Source organism: Empidonax traillii, unplaced genomic scaffold (genome assembly GCF_003031625.1).
Source record: "Empidonax traillii isolate 1590-97213 ecotype Southwest subspecies unplaced genomic scaffold, ASM303162v1 scaffold99:size1466351, whole genome shotgun sequence".
NCBI lineage: Eukaryota > Metazoa > Chordata > Aves > Passeriformes > Tyrannidae > Empidonax > Empidonax traillii.
Genome location: NW_020955292.1, coordinates 1,324,745 through 1,339,707, shown reverse-complemented (window position 1 = coordinate 1,339,707; position 14,963 = coordinate 1,324,745). Strand labels below are relative to the sequence as shown.

The following is a 14,963-nucleotide window of genomic DNA, read 5'->3' as shown; positions in this document are numbered from 1 at the left end:
GTGTTTGCCAAGGCAGCAGTCAGGGCAGTAAAATGCAATGGGCTGTCAGCACATGGGTATGTTTGGACACACGATGTGTCTCTGGGAAGAGAGGCCTGGGCTACCTGCCTGTGGCCACACAGCACACTTGGAGAAGTCCAGGATGGAACAGCCCTTCCCTTTCTGCTTCTGGAGCTGGTTCCTCAGGGACCACTTGGGAATATTGTTGCATAGCATGGCATAGCAAAACCTGCTCTGAGATCCCCTGACAGCACCTGAAATCTCCAAGGACTGAGTGCTCTGCCCATTCTGAATAAGATACAGCCAGCAGATCAGTCCTGGGCAAATCCTGCACTGAATCCAGTGACATGAGGCAGAGACCTGTTTATCCTCTCCTGAACCTGAGCCTCGCTGTACATGGACAGACACTGTCAGAGTTGCTTGGGGCAAGGGGGGAACCAAAAGAAATGGCTAAGGGAAATCCTGCACTTGATTCTCCCCTACAGAGCACAGAGCCCCAGCTCCACGAACCTCCACACACACACCTGGAACACACAGGGTGATGGGAAGTTGCAGGGGGCCAATGGTAGAGTGGGGCCAAGGGGAATCCCTGGGCTACTGCTTTGCATCCTCACAAGAAGGACCACAGGAGCAGGAGAGAGTGTGTTCAGCCTCATGGCCACACTGAAGTGGAATGCAGAACTTCTTTCTTGGAAGAAGGACACTCTGACTGAAATGGGGTAAAATCCCATAATCAGATGGTTGGAATGGCCTAGGCTGGCACTCAAAGCCAGGGAGTCAGTTCAGAGCCCAGGGAGCACCTCGACAGGCTCGTGACAAACACGTGTTCCCCGTGGGACAGTGAGTCACCCACGGGAGGAGTTTCTGTGTGCTGGAGCTGCCAGAACTCTGTGTCATACCTGGGACTTCTGATTGTGATGGCTGAGCACAACTGCAGCAACCTGTGTAATCCTTTTGATATATATGGAAATCCAGCTCTGAGCCCAGCTCCACAGTACCAAGCTGTTTAATTTATAACCTCCCTAAGGATCAGTTATCATGAAGATGTGAGAATGAGAGCAAAAGGCCAATCTTTTAGCTTAAATTGCACTATTATCACTCAGCTCCCATTCAGAGGGCAAAGAGTAATCTGCCATGGCAACTTCTGCAAAACAACAGATTGAGGATTGCCTGAACTGTGGACTTCTTTACAGGCTTGGTAGTTTCAAGATATATGGGAAATAGCAGCTCCCTTCGCTACCTCACAGAAACACATCCCTGTTCTTAATAAACATTAACTTCACAGCACCTGAAACTTTACACCAATCACTTGCCCATTAAAAGAATCTCTCCTCTTCCCTCCTTTCAGCCCAGCTGTTACAATTCCCCTCTTTTGCATTTCCCCACTCTTCCCATTTCTAATTCCTATTATTCTTTTTTGATCCACAGCCCTCTTGCTCTTTCCCCTCATCTGTATCGCCGATGGCATGTTCACCACAGGATGCTACAGTGGATCAATATGAAGCCTAAGGACAAAAATTCCTGCCATGGATTCCACGAATGCCTAAGATAATAGACTGTAATACAAGTTTCCCTCCACTTTGACGTTTCTAGAGGAGAGCATAAGTAGAAGTAAACTCTAAAAAAAAAAAAAAAAAAAAAAAAAAAAAAAAAAAAAAAAAAAAAAAGATAAAGCACAACAAGCATCAAGAGACATTGTCAGGAAGGAAAAAACTTGGATGGCAGCACAGATCTGGCTGTGGAGTCTCCCTGGGCAGAATAAAGGAAACACAAAATCATACTTTTACAGTTGTTAATTCAACCAAGGGCTCCAAACCAGAAACAAATGACCAGATGTGTGAGCAATATTGCATATGGGGGTTTCTTTTCTGTAGATCGATGTAGGATGGAAGAAATGCTGTAGAAGTTTTACTTACAGAGATCTTTGTGAAAATGTAGAGGATCAGGGAAAGGATCGACAGGTAGATCTGGATCCGCTTCCCACCAAAACGCTTCTTCAGATACTCGGGCATTGTCACCACCTGGGGAGGGAGAGGAGGTTTCAGACCGTGGGGAACAGGCTCAGATCAAACCACAGGAAGATTTTTTGTACGCAGGTACTGTGAGAGTGGAGCACAAAAAGCGGGGGAGCTGCAAATGCAGCTGCAAGGAAGAGCAGCTCCAGGAATCAAGGGAGAACAAGGAGAAAGCACCAAGTACTCCTCAGTTCGGGTCTTAGAACAAGGAATCCTCATTTTTCAAATGCACAGACATAATGTAGGACTGTTCTGGCACACTCAGATCTCGTGCCATTCCTCATGGCTCTGCAATATTCCAGACCTGGTCTGCAAACAGGAGCAGCAAAGACAAATGTAAAGCACTGTTTGGACTTACCCCAGCTTTGATGTAGATGGGGACAAAGATCCATCCCAGAATCACCACAAATATCAGAGCCTGCAGCCGAAACAAGAGCAGCTGAATTAGCCCCTCTCTCAAGACACCACTCCCAAAGACCAGTTATCAGAACCAATAGCAGGTGGGGATCACTGAACCCACATAAACCTGGGTATTGCAGGGGGGTAGGGGAGGATCTGCTCTGTCCTTTAATTTACAGTTGAAAATTTGGGAACATAATCTTAGCTAAAAACTTTGTAAGGTAAAATGCAGTCTGGACTGTAATATATTTTTTAGAAAAACAGATGATTTCTGCTCACAGGATTGCCCACCAGTATCAAACACCACTCCACCAATGGCACCAGACTGTCCCAGCCCTCTCCAGAGAAAGCCCAGGGAGCCTGTTTTAACAGTGGTTAAAAGGCAAGCAGCCCATAGGATTCCTATTGTGGGAAATATTTAGGAAGGTGAAGCCTGATAGCTGGGACCTGTTTGCAGCATCTCGATCCCAGAGCCACTAATGCAGGAACTTCCCCCCTCCCAGCAGCTCTGCTGCAGTGCTCTGTCCCAACACCTGCAAATGGAGGGACTGTGGAGGGCAGCACTTCTAATGATCATAATTTTGGTCATTAGTTACCTACTGCACAGGGTCTCTGGGAGGTGGGTTTACAACAATCTCAGACACTGCACAGGATGCAGCAGGTGCAATCTGTGAAACGTTTTGTATTTCCACACTCCCATGTAAGGATGTATTTTGTGTTCCCATGTGTGTCCTGTGAGCTACAGGTCTTCCAGGATTGCAGTGCCACAATTTGCTGATGTAAATGGCTGGAATGCTGTCTGATGTACATATGTACATATGTAAATTGATTAGTACAGAACAAATTCCTGCTGTCAGAGCTGCACTCAGTATTTATTCTGCCCACAGGGCTTAGAGGGCCTTTTAACTGTACCTTTTAAGTTCTGCCCATAAATAGAAACCATCAGATGGACAAGAAATACTGGGTTGGCTTCTGCTGTCACACTGATACAAATTAGAAATCATTTCAGTGGAACACCAGGATGATAACAGTCAAACTTAGCAGTACTTTCAAGAGGAGAACAGGTTATACAGTCAAGAGCAATACATCCCCCCAGCACTCCCACTGTGTCACAAGGCAGGAATATGCAGTGTCTGCTCAAACACACACATGAACTGTTGCTGCTCCCTAAACAATTGTTGTACACTGTGTACTGATATGAGCACACAAGGCATCTCCCAGTAGATTAAGTGTTAGAGGGAGAGATATCTGAAAAAGGATATGGGCCCTAGAGATTTGTGTTCTGTTTCGTTTTGATTTGTTTTGGTAGAAAAAGAAGGGGGATCAGATCTGTTACAAGCCTACTATAATGAAAAAGAGGAAGCTGACAGATTAACTGTGCACATCTCACACAGTTCATTTTAGGCTTTGTCCTTCTCCTTACACATCTATATCATACCAGTACTTGAGTACTTGCAACAACCATCTCCTGATAAGGAACACAAGCCAAACCCCTCAGGCTGGTGTGATTCTTTCACTGCTCAGAACTAAATGCAAGGGAAGTATCGACCTGTGTAGGCTCATTAAATCCTTTGTGTCACAGCCTAATCCCTTCCCCGAAGGTGAATTAGGCAGGACAAGGACATTATTGCCCACACCCACAGAGCCTGAGAGTACAAGGAAATGGGCTGAAGTAGCTGCTGTGAATCCCTGTGCCCTTGCAGTTAACACTGCCCTGGTACTCCAGGCAGCTCATTCCAGGTCAGCTTGGACACCTCTACCCTGTAGTGCCACCCTGAGAAAAATACCCCTGTAATTAGAGGAAGGAGAGAGCAAAGAGGAAAAGGGTTTTGGAAAGCAGGTGCTTGTGAGGGATGTCCAAAATTTCTGAATAGCCTGTGAAGAAATCAGAGCCCCTTCACCAACTCCTACAGAGCAAAATACTGTAAAAATTATCACAGATTACAAACCTGATAAACTCTTCCCAATATCCTGCAGTCTGAAAGGGTTCTTCATAAATAGAATCACAGAATCATGGACTTAAATCATAGAATTAATATACTTTAAAAGAACTCAGAAGATAAGCATAGAGAAGAGAACCCACTGATTTATTTGGTTCAAATGGTCTCTAAAAAACCTCATTCAACAGAAAAGAGTCACCTTTTTCCAGTGGCTTGGACAAGGTCCAAGGAGGACAGGCTGAACAGTAGATTATATTGGCTCTTACAGGTCTGTGCAGAAAACAAGTGTTGCCAAGCACAAACTCTGCCAGTCTTAAATTATTGGGCAGTGCTATTTTGATTAAGCTCTGCAGATAATCCTCATGTCCCAAATACATCCACCGACAGAAACGGCACTTACATTCCACTCGTATCCTCCGATGGCAATCCCACCAGCTGCTGCTGTTCCCGCTATTCCCACAAAGTGCCCACTGCCAATGTTGCTGGCAAACAGAGAAGCCCCAATCTGCAAACAGAAAGAACAATAATTGGTAACTTGAAAAATAAAAATCTTCATTTGGCACATTGAACTCTTGCCTATCCGTGGTCAGAAGGCGATGATGATGATGAGAACGACTGACAACCAACTTCCCTGACAACTTTCACTTACTGTCCCCCTGAAACCTGGGACTCCAGCCATCAGACACATCTACAACAGTGAGAAATAATGGGGTGTCGCATGAAACATCTTCCACTTGAGTCAGAAAGGGTATTATACCAATATTTGCAAAACTTGTCTATTGACATTTGGATGATACCCAGATAATCAAGGAAAAAGACTGCTCTGTTTTGTTCAAGGAGAAAAAGACAAGTGCATCGAACTGGTTTCCTATTGCACAGTCTGTGGATCTAAACATGCCACCAGGGAGAGCTGCACTGGTTCACTTTTAGCCAAAAGATATTTGATTACTGAAAGCTGCATGGCAGAAATACCTGCTGAGAAAGTGCCTCTGGAAGTTATAAACAACTGCAAATCAAGGAGTTAATTTAAGAAGTGCTGGATCTCCAAGACCCCCCCCCCAAATATTTCACTGATCAAACAAACAGAACAGTGGGAAGAACATGGGAATCAATGAACAGGGAGAGATCAAAAAAATGAGAGGTTCCTGTTGGATTACAGACAGGCAGGAGCCATTCACAGAGACCTAATTCTTAATTAAGTAGCTCAAACAATAGAAAAGATGAAAAGGAATGAGCTTCATTTCCTCCAAATGAAAACATCAGAGGCAGCAGAAACAGCCAGCAATGATTTACAGGGTCAAGTGCTGAGGGATGCAGGGTGAGAACTCGAACATGAAAACAGGTTGGGTTGGACATGGTGGGCAGAGGACCCACCATCTTTTCCCAGGTGAAAAGATGTGAGGGAACATTTTGTTATTCGTTTTTATTTTTGCCTTATGTCCTCTGAAAGCCACCAAAAAAAAAAGGGTTAAAAAGAGAAGAAATCCTGACAGAAAGTAGGCAAGAGAACCTCTGTGACCAGCTTCTAATGCTCTCATCTGAATCATGGAATATCCCAAGTAAGGAGGGACCCACAGGATCATCCAGTCCAACCCCTGGCCCTGCACAGACACCCCAACAATCCCACCCTGTCCCTGAGGGCCTTGCCCAAACCCTCCTGGAGCTGTGGCAGCCTTGGGGCCGTGCCCACTGCCCTGGGGAGCCTGGGCAGTGCCAACCACCCTCTGGGGAAAGAACCTTTTCCTGAGAACCAACCTGTCCCCTGGCACAGCTCCAGCTGCTCCCTCCTGTCCTCTGCAGATCTCCCATGTTGCAAGATTCCAAGGTGCTTTAAAATGGGCTTTTTAGATATACGAACACAGGACCTGCATCCAGCACATTTTCCTTATCTAATTTCCAAGTACAGGCAGTTAGAATGGAGTAATTTTACAAAAGGGACAAGTATTCCTTGTCTCCGTTTCACTGGGAGATTTTTAGGGACCTAAAATATATATGAAAGGAATAGTTAGAGCTCCCCAGGTCTGCAGTGGTGCTTTGATTAGCAGCAAATGTTACATCCATGTTCCTGAGAGCACAGGAAGGATGACCTGAGTTTCAGGAGGATAAAGGATTTCATCATAACAATCCATCTCTGAAGAGCAGATTTATTCTGTAGAGCTGTGCCATGACCAGAATTAGAAACCATGCTCTTCAACTCCCAGTCCTGATCTCTAATAACAAATAGATTATCTCCCCCCATTTGTTATATGGAACATACAATTACAATTCAGAGGATTCCACTCTTTCTTTTCCACTTTCTTCTCCTCTCCTCAGTTTGATCTCCTGGTTCCTTCTAATCTTTTTGCAGAAATGCTGTTCTTTTGCTGTGACAGGAAATTTATGTCTCTAAGTTCACTCTAGGTTCTGGATTTGCGGGTTTTATACACATTTCTGGAAGTCAGTTGTGCTCTACAGGACTGTAACCAGTTTGTCATATGACATATTTCTACAGGAATGATAAGTGTTGCAACAAACACTGGCAAACAAGAGACCTCTATCTCTTCTAACCTCTTTGTGACAGCAACAGTGTTTTCCCAGCAATGATGGTGAAGAAACAAATACCATTTATACCAAGCATTAGCACTGTTCTCCAGTGCTTTCCTTGGAGATGAATAATTAAACTTAAATCTAGGTTACTAGAAATGCAATCACCAGAAAATATTAACCACATTAATCTCTCAATTTATTTAATGTGTTCCCTCTCCTGTTTCCAAAGCTTAAAATGCAGGCAGATCCAAGGAACAAAGGCAGATAATGAAGAACTTTAAGAACTGACAATCATCAGCTTTGGCTGAGTGCCTGAAAGCCCAGGACACACTGTAGGACACACTGGTGATGCTGTGTTCCCAACTTTGCCCAAAGTACAATTGTAGTGAAAGAAAAATACAAACCCAAACCAAAGCAATGCAAAATTACCAACATATTTAGGGCTAGTGCAAGGACAAAACTAAGATTATGCAGATCCCACCTTCACCATCCACATTTTCCTCTCTGAATTAGGGAATATCCAGTGCAGCAGAACTGTGAGACCAACACATCCTAATAATGGTGCCATTAAAAAGTGCTTTTAGTCATGTATACATGGAAAGGAGGGACGTGGCTTCATAGCTGGGAAAATGCAGATTGCCCTAAAGCTGCAGCGTGGTCACAGCAAGAGGAGTGTTGGCCCAACACCCTCACACCCTGTCAGCTGCTGATGCCAGAGGGGACAGAGAAGTTTCCCATCTGCCATATTTTAAGGATGAGGGAAGAAGGCAGATGGGCTCTGGGCCCGAGCTGTCTTGCTGAAGAACTGACTGCTGTGGCATTTCTGTGCCGGAAAGGCTTTGTGCTGGAATTCTTGATTTGCCACTGGTAGATGCTGCTGCACACCTAAAGAACCCTGGGCTGAAACTGGGGAATGGCAGTGGGAAACAACCTCCTGGCAGTGTTACCTGTTCTCAGTGAATGTGTTAGTGAATTGATTTTAAACACAGATCTAGGAGGAAGAGTAAAGAAGAAAGTTGATTGAAAGAAACAAAAGCTGCTTAGAGAGAGAGAGGACAAAAAACTGAGCTAACCTGAGGCAAACGTGGAACATTAACTCTTTTAAAATATATTAAGAGGTCAGGTTTTAACAAGAGCACTCTGTTCAGGAGAAGTAGCAGCACCCTGAAGCAGATGATGATCACTGTGGTTTCTCATGTTATTCATTAACTGTTTCACCTTGCTCTTCTCATTAACTGGAGGATGCACCGACATCCCAGCACTGGCTGTTCCAAACCCTGTGCAAGCAGCGATGGCTGCAGTGACAGTGGGCACAATTCCCACCCTATGGATTCTCTCCCTCCCAGGACCTGCCAGTCCATCTCCTCTGCCCCAGTGTCTGCCCTCCTGGGGGAAGGTGTTAGCTCAGTATCCAGCCCTTTTCCCACTGATCCCAAGCTCCCTGTGGCCTTTAGGCCGTTAGGGTACGACGCTACACTGCAATATTCCTGCCACACTTCTGAGGCTCTGAGACCCAAAGAAGGAAGTGTAGGGGTTTATTCTGCTGTCCCAGTTGATCTGTAAATTCTGAGCCCTGCATTCTTGCCCAGCTAACCCCATTCATATCCTTCCCAGCTCACTGAGGCAGAGGGCTGGACACACCATGCACATCAAAAGGGTCTCCGTGTTCCAACAGGCTGATGGCTCTTGGAACAGCACAGGCACAACCAGGCTGATCTGATGCCTTCCCACATTCATCCTTTGAGACAGGAACACCTCCCAGCCAGCTGGAAAATTCTGATTGATTCCATAGAAATCAGTTTCACTGAACTTTTCCTTTTCCAAAGCTTTGCTTTGTGTATTATTCTTTTTACCCTGAAAACTCCTGATTACTCTTTTTCTTTTTTTTTTTTTTGCATGGAACTTGACAAAATAAGTTAATTTCTCATTCTACTTTACCTCAGAAAAGGACATACAAATCTCATTCACCAGGGAGTTGTCATTGCTGGTCCCTTGCAGGTGTGTCAGATTCAGCAAGTGGGGAAAATTCTGAGAATATGTAAAACTTCACTGGCTCCAGAGATCAGAGGAATCATACCCATGGTCAGTTCTGATGGCCAGGGAGATAAGCCATGCAGAACAGAAGCAAAAATCTATTGGGTTTTCCCCCCCCCCCCCTAATTCTTATCTGTCCCACAAAGATCAACAGGTACATGACAACAAACGAGCTGAGTTACATTTCTGTTTGAAGTGTGGAATGTCCTTGACCTGCACCCTTCCTGCCTACCCTCCAGTAAATCTTCCTCCCCACAGCTGGTTTTCACGTGCCCAGCGGATACTCTCTGTCCTATTAGCACTGGTGCCTCAGGAACTGAGGTGTACAAGGTAACCCATAATTTCGTGCAGACAGCTCTGTCTGCAAAACTACAGAACCCGAAGAAAAAAAATCCCAGAGCAGGAAAGGTTCAAAAAAGGGTGTTGAGGTTCTCAGTTGTGCATGACAGGCTGTTCATCCTGTGAGAGTGGCTCCTACCAAAGCTGACTGTTCTCCAGGAACGGATACTTCACTTCCGACAGTGGCAGGAAGTATTTGGCTGACCCCAACTCCTTCACCTGGCAAAGGGAGCTCCAGCTGGGTTGGCAAGGTCCCTGCCACAAAGCTGTCACTTGCCTTGAATTTCCCTGTGTCTTTTTGGGAAAAGCAGAGCTGGTTAAGAGGATTTAAAGAACCATATGAGTCTTTCCCGAAGATATTTCCCTCAAAGCCCAAGAGACCAAAACCAGTTTCTTGAAGATTCTTCTCTCAGTTTCTGTAAAAAGACTGTGGAAAGGGCACAGCATTTCATGCCATTATGATTAACCAACGACAGATTTCAATTTCTGGTAATCTGTGAGAATGTAATTGTACAACGTTATCCCTAATTAACTACTGGAACTACTGAGTTGGCTCATCCACTGCACAGGGGCAGCGATTTCAGTGAACTGCCACAGCAGTGAGCTATCACCTCAGCAGAACAACCAGAAATCATCTGTGGGTTCTGGTTCTGAAAAATACTGAACAACCTCCACGGACTCCGGAGCAGAACAATCAGAGCCAAAGTGGGACAGACTGGGCCCAGGATTAGTGTCTTGCTACTTTATACCTTGAAAAACTGAATCACACAACAATTTGCCAGTGATTGACAAACATGTAAAGTCCATACTGAAAGTGGGAATAACCTCCAGCCCTTGATTGCCAGGGCTTCCTTCTACTAAACCACAGCTTTTACATCATTTCAGTGAGCAGAATTCCTGTCCAGCTTGTCAGTAAGAGATCCTAATCCACTGCTTATGAACCTCTTCCCCTGTGGGGTCAGAAAACTCACTTGTGGCTGTCCTGCAGAGCACAGAACTGAGCAAAAGCACTGAAAAATACAATTAGTGTGAGGCAATGAAGTTTATAACAAGTTTGTGGAAGGATTTCTTTTTCTTCGTTTTTCCCTGTTGCAGAAAGCAATGACGTGACAAGGGTCATTATCCTGAACTGGCAGGGGAGAAATCCCACAAACAAGAGTCCCCTTGCAAAACAACTCCCCCAGCCTGACTGTGGGAATGTGCTGGGGCTGTCAGGAACCACTCCAGGTCAGCCCTGACATGGTGGCAAAAATGAGAAGTCAAGGCACAAAAGTAAAACCCCCCCGCACAGCTCTGGCTGTGGCAGAACTGAGATCACATCTCTGACTGAGCTTTTCCTCATCCTTTCAGCCCAGTTTACACGGGGTGCTGCACATCCCATCTGCCAGCTAAGCTGTGGGAATTGGTGTTTTGGAATCTCTTTTGATCCAAGGCAAACTTTCCACGGTGGTGCTGCTGACATAGTATTTAGTTTGAGGGTTTGGAGTGCTTGCTGTTTGTTTATTTTGAGTGATTACCAGGAAGAGGAGCAAGAAGGGTTTATTTTTATGGAAGACTCTCCTGGCATTCCAAAGGGAAGGGTCGCAGGGGAGATCTAGGACTCCACTGGAGACCAGCACCTTGTCCATGCTGGGCTCAGAGTTTGGGAAGGGGTGATCCCTGTTAGCTTCCCTCTGGAGGGAGGGAGCTTGCTGGATCTCTTGGGTGTGTGTTGGCAGAGGACTCCTGTCAGATAATCTCCCCCAGGCCTCAGGGGATTCCTTAGGAGTTCTCAGTGCCACTGCAGCAAGTCTTCTATGGGGAGTCTTTCCTGCCTTGCTGCTTCCACCCTCATTTACATGTGCACAAAAGGATATTCATATTCCCCGACAGGCAGACAGGATTGATCAAGGTTCAAACCAGCCCACTGATGGAAGTGACAGTTAAGCAAAGTAATCTGGGTTTTTTTCTCTACTGCTAGAATTATGGGGTTTATCTCAAAATAACTTGGAAACTTTCTCTTCTTCAGTCTTCCAATAGGACCTGAATTTTCTTAGATCTACTACATCAAAAGAGGAAACCTTTTACTGTCATTGACCTTTAATCCTTTCATGACCCTGAACAGAGCAGCTCTCTGAAGCACAAGACTGGCAGGTGTGTAGGTATTTCTGCAGCCTACTTTAAGATAATTCCTAAATTCTAAATTTTTAGACAACAAATATTTACTCTCACTGTCCTGGTCCTGTAAATGAGTCCATGTGAGATGAGTCTTAACCCACAAGTCTTAATGAAGTGAAAGAACATTTATAGAGACTGAATGCAAGATCAGGAATGTGCCATTCAAGCAAATGGAAGGATGTACAACACAAGTAGTACAGAAAATGCACATTTGTCTAAGTTTTCTGCTTTTCCAAGGAGTCACATTAAAAAGACTGTGTGGTCTGGAAGAAATAGATAATTGTATCTAATATAATTTCTGCCAGAGGCCTGATAGATGGCTACAAACATGTTGTGTCTGTGACTCCTCTATCTTGGAAGATAATACAGAGCCACAGAAGAGAAACAATGGAAGTCACAGACAATCTTTAAACTATAAATTTAAACTATATTTTACCAATAATGTATCAGAACATTTTTCAGGATTTTCTCCTTGCATAGAACAGAACTTCTTACTAAAAGTGGAAACAATAGAGCAATCAAAGGGAAAATTTCAGTAAATTAATTGCTCTCTGTGATTACCTCCAAATGAGCCAGCTTCTTTGAGTGCAATGAAAGTAACAGATTCACAGTATTAAAAAGTTTTAAAGTGGGCTGAAAGGCAAAGAACTGGATTTGTCTGCATTGACATTACCAATGTATCAGTGTTCAAACAAATTGGTCACATAATCAAGACAAGTTCAGAGCAACTTTCCCCAACACTTCTCCCTGCCTGCCCGGTGGCTTTGGGTGTGCAGTTGGCCCCGTGTCACCCCTGCCAGAGAAAAAGTTGGGATTGCCTCTTCGCAACAAAGCCTCCACAGTCCCAACAACACCGTGGAGATACTGAATATCTAAGGATTAGAGAGTCCTTCTGGATAAGACTCATATAAAATGTTACAGCCCAATTTACAGCACTCACCGGCCACCAAACCATGCTCCGTCCAGCCAGGAAAAACCCTCCTACTGTCCCTCGGTTGGTTGAGAACATAGCCTGGAAAACAAGGAAGGAAGAGAGTTTTAATCATATTTTAAGTGTAATAGGTGCCATACACAGACTAAGAACAGCTCAAATGAAGGGATAAAATACACAGAGAGGGTAAAGGGAAAGAGTGGCTAAAAAGAACAACCTTATGATGAAGGAAGTAATGAACAATGCTTCTTTTATCTAGGTCCACATTAACCATTCAAGCTTCATTGCTTCACCTTTCATTACAGGGTGAAACATTAAAATAAAATTAAATTTCACCCAAAAAAATGATCACTCAAATAAAAGCTCATGTGAGCTTTTAATTGTGGTGAAACACCTTTGAATTCAGGCATTAAAAACGACTGTAAGGTGCAAGTTTATTAACAGAAACTGTGCAGCTTTTTTAACTCAATCCTATCCAGCCCCTAAGATACCTGTTTTCTTCTTGTGATATCAGCACTGTGCCTGTTTCTCTCTGAAGTCCCAAAAAAAGAAGCCAGCCAAAAATTTCCTTTTCAGAAACTCATTTTGTATTTGTCAAGGGATGGGCCTTAGAGGGAAGCTTCCTCCAATTTTTGTCAATGACCCTGAGCCATTATTTACTGGATTCCCATTGTCTCCTCTGATGGACTTTGAACAGGTAAATAAGAAAAAAGACTCGGCAAAATTAGCCAGACCTTTTCTTCTGATGCCAAAGAAAGGAAGTAAATACGATAGATTTACATTTAATTACACACAGCAACTGAATAAGCATTTGCCCAATAAAGGGGACATTGTGGCTGGAAAGACACAGTTCCAGGGATTAACTCAGCACACATTGGCCTGAGAAGCCACAGATCAGCCCTTTATTGTCACAGACCTTTAATATAAAGTTCAACTACAGCAACAGACAGTAGCAAAGACCCAGCTCCCTCCTGCCAGACCAGGGATTCAGATTTTTTGCTATTTAGACCTTTACTACCACAGTGGAGAGGCAAAGAAAAGGTTGTGTCCATTCTGTGTAGATCCTAAATTTTTAGTGCTCCTCAAAACATTGCCAGGCCACCAGAAATGGAGGTTTGTTCTGCAGCTGAAATCTCTGCACTGTGAAACGTTCTCGGGATGCTCCTGGAAAGCAGAGGATTCCTGAGGGGCAATCCCTCCTCTCCACTTGTTAATGGTCAGGTGTTCAGGTGACCAAGAGAGTTTGCCCCAAGGAAACTGGAATTCAGTGACATTCCATTGTTTTTTGTAGCTCAGAGTACTGGCCCATTCTCTTCAAACCCGTCAGCTCTGGGGTCACACCCCTGGGATGGGCCTTGCCTTTCTCCCCTCTGTGAGCTCTGGGCTCCTTTGGGATCTGCTCCAAGCTCCCCTCACACAGCCGGCACTGCCAGCTGAGGGCAGGAGGCACCACAGCGCTTGGAACACGAGCAGACAGGCACTGCCAGCACTTCCCACCCCTGAAACTCTTCCTGCCTCACACTTCCAATGGCACTGCACCCTGGAGCCAAGGATGTGACGGCAGGAAACAGCCACGGCAATGATGCCCTCAAATGGCACCTCCAACCTGGACCCATCCCCTCCCCTGCCCTCCCCGTCTGTGACAGTCCCAGAGTTACTGTCACAGTCCCACAGTTATTGTCACCGTCCCAGAGTTACTGTCACAGTCCCAGAGTTACTGTCACCGTCCCAGAGTTACTGTCACCGTCCCACAGTTATTGTCACCGTCCCAGAGTTACTGTCACAGTCCCAGAGTTACTGTCACAGTCCCAGAGTTACTGTCACCGTCCCAGAGTTACTGTCACAGTCCCACAGTTATTGTCACTGTCCCAGAGTTACTGTCACACCACCTCACTGCCCTTTCCTCTCCCTGCAACTGCCCTTCCTCACCGTTTCCTCCTGCATCCCCTCACAGCACCAGTTCTCCCTGCAGTCCCAGCGCTCCGTGGTGCCAAACCCCATCCCTCCCCTCCAGCCTGTTTCTCCCAGGCACCCTGACTGGTCTCATCTTTACTGATCACACTTCTCAGCCCCATCCCTCACAAACCTTGCTACTTCACCTTTCCCACTGGTCCCATCCATCCACCTAAAGGGATGCCTCCCTGTGTTACCAGCTGCTCTACAGTAAATAAATACCCACGTTTTGCCCACCATGCAGTTGCTAACTAACTCAATTAAGCACCAAAATCTTTATGCAATTATACATTTCCATTTACTGAGCCATTTCCCCAACACTGTGCTCATTAAGTAAACCCAAAAAAAATAAAATCCCAACATACCCATAGTCCCACTGCCAGAACTAACAAAAAATAGATGACAATAACAGAGATGTCTGCAGCATTGTTGATCCTTATGGTGGTTTCCATCCTGGCTGCTCCTCTGGCTTTCTTCTTCTTTCTCTCCTTATGTGCTTCTTGCAGAGTTCAGGTTAATGATAAACTGCTGTCATCCCCTATGTCTTATATAATATATAACTTCAGATTCATTTGTCTCTCATGGGACACAAACTGAAGCTGCTGCTCTTCCCGGGACAACAACTCCTTCCCAAATTGTGTTCCTGCCACAGGTGCTGCAGGTTTCAGA

At 45.0% G+C, this 14,963-nt stretch overlaps 1 protein-coding gene across 3 annotated transcripts in view; it reads right to left on the bottom strand.

Moving 5' to 3' along the window:
• SLC5A1 (solute carrier family 5 member 1) overlaps positions 1–14,963 on the bottom strand; it is a 28,849-nt gene that overhangs the window by 12,554 nt on the left and 1,332 nt on the right. Inside the window, exons 1-5 of one of the 3 annotated variants that reach the window (XM_027882022.1) lie at positions 14,660–14,957; positions 12,351–12,422; positions 4,755–4,859; positions 2,374–2,433; positions 1,917–2,021 (exon numbers count right to left, since the gene is read on the bottom strand). In XM_027882022.1, coding sequence (XP_027737823.1) covers positions 1,917–2,021; positions 2,374–2,433; positions 4,755–4,859; positions 12,351–12,422; positions 14,660–14,746 — 429 coding nt within the window. In that variant the 5' untranslated portion in view covers positions 14,747–14,957. Of the gene's footprint in view, positions 1–1,916; positions 2,022–2,373; positions 2,434–4,754; positions 4,860–12,350; positions 12,423–13,613; positions 13,619–14,659; positions 14,958–14,963 lie in introns of those variants that run through there. The other 2 variants (XM_027882023.1, XM_027882024.1) reach the window with 2 other exon arrangements.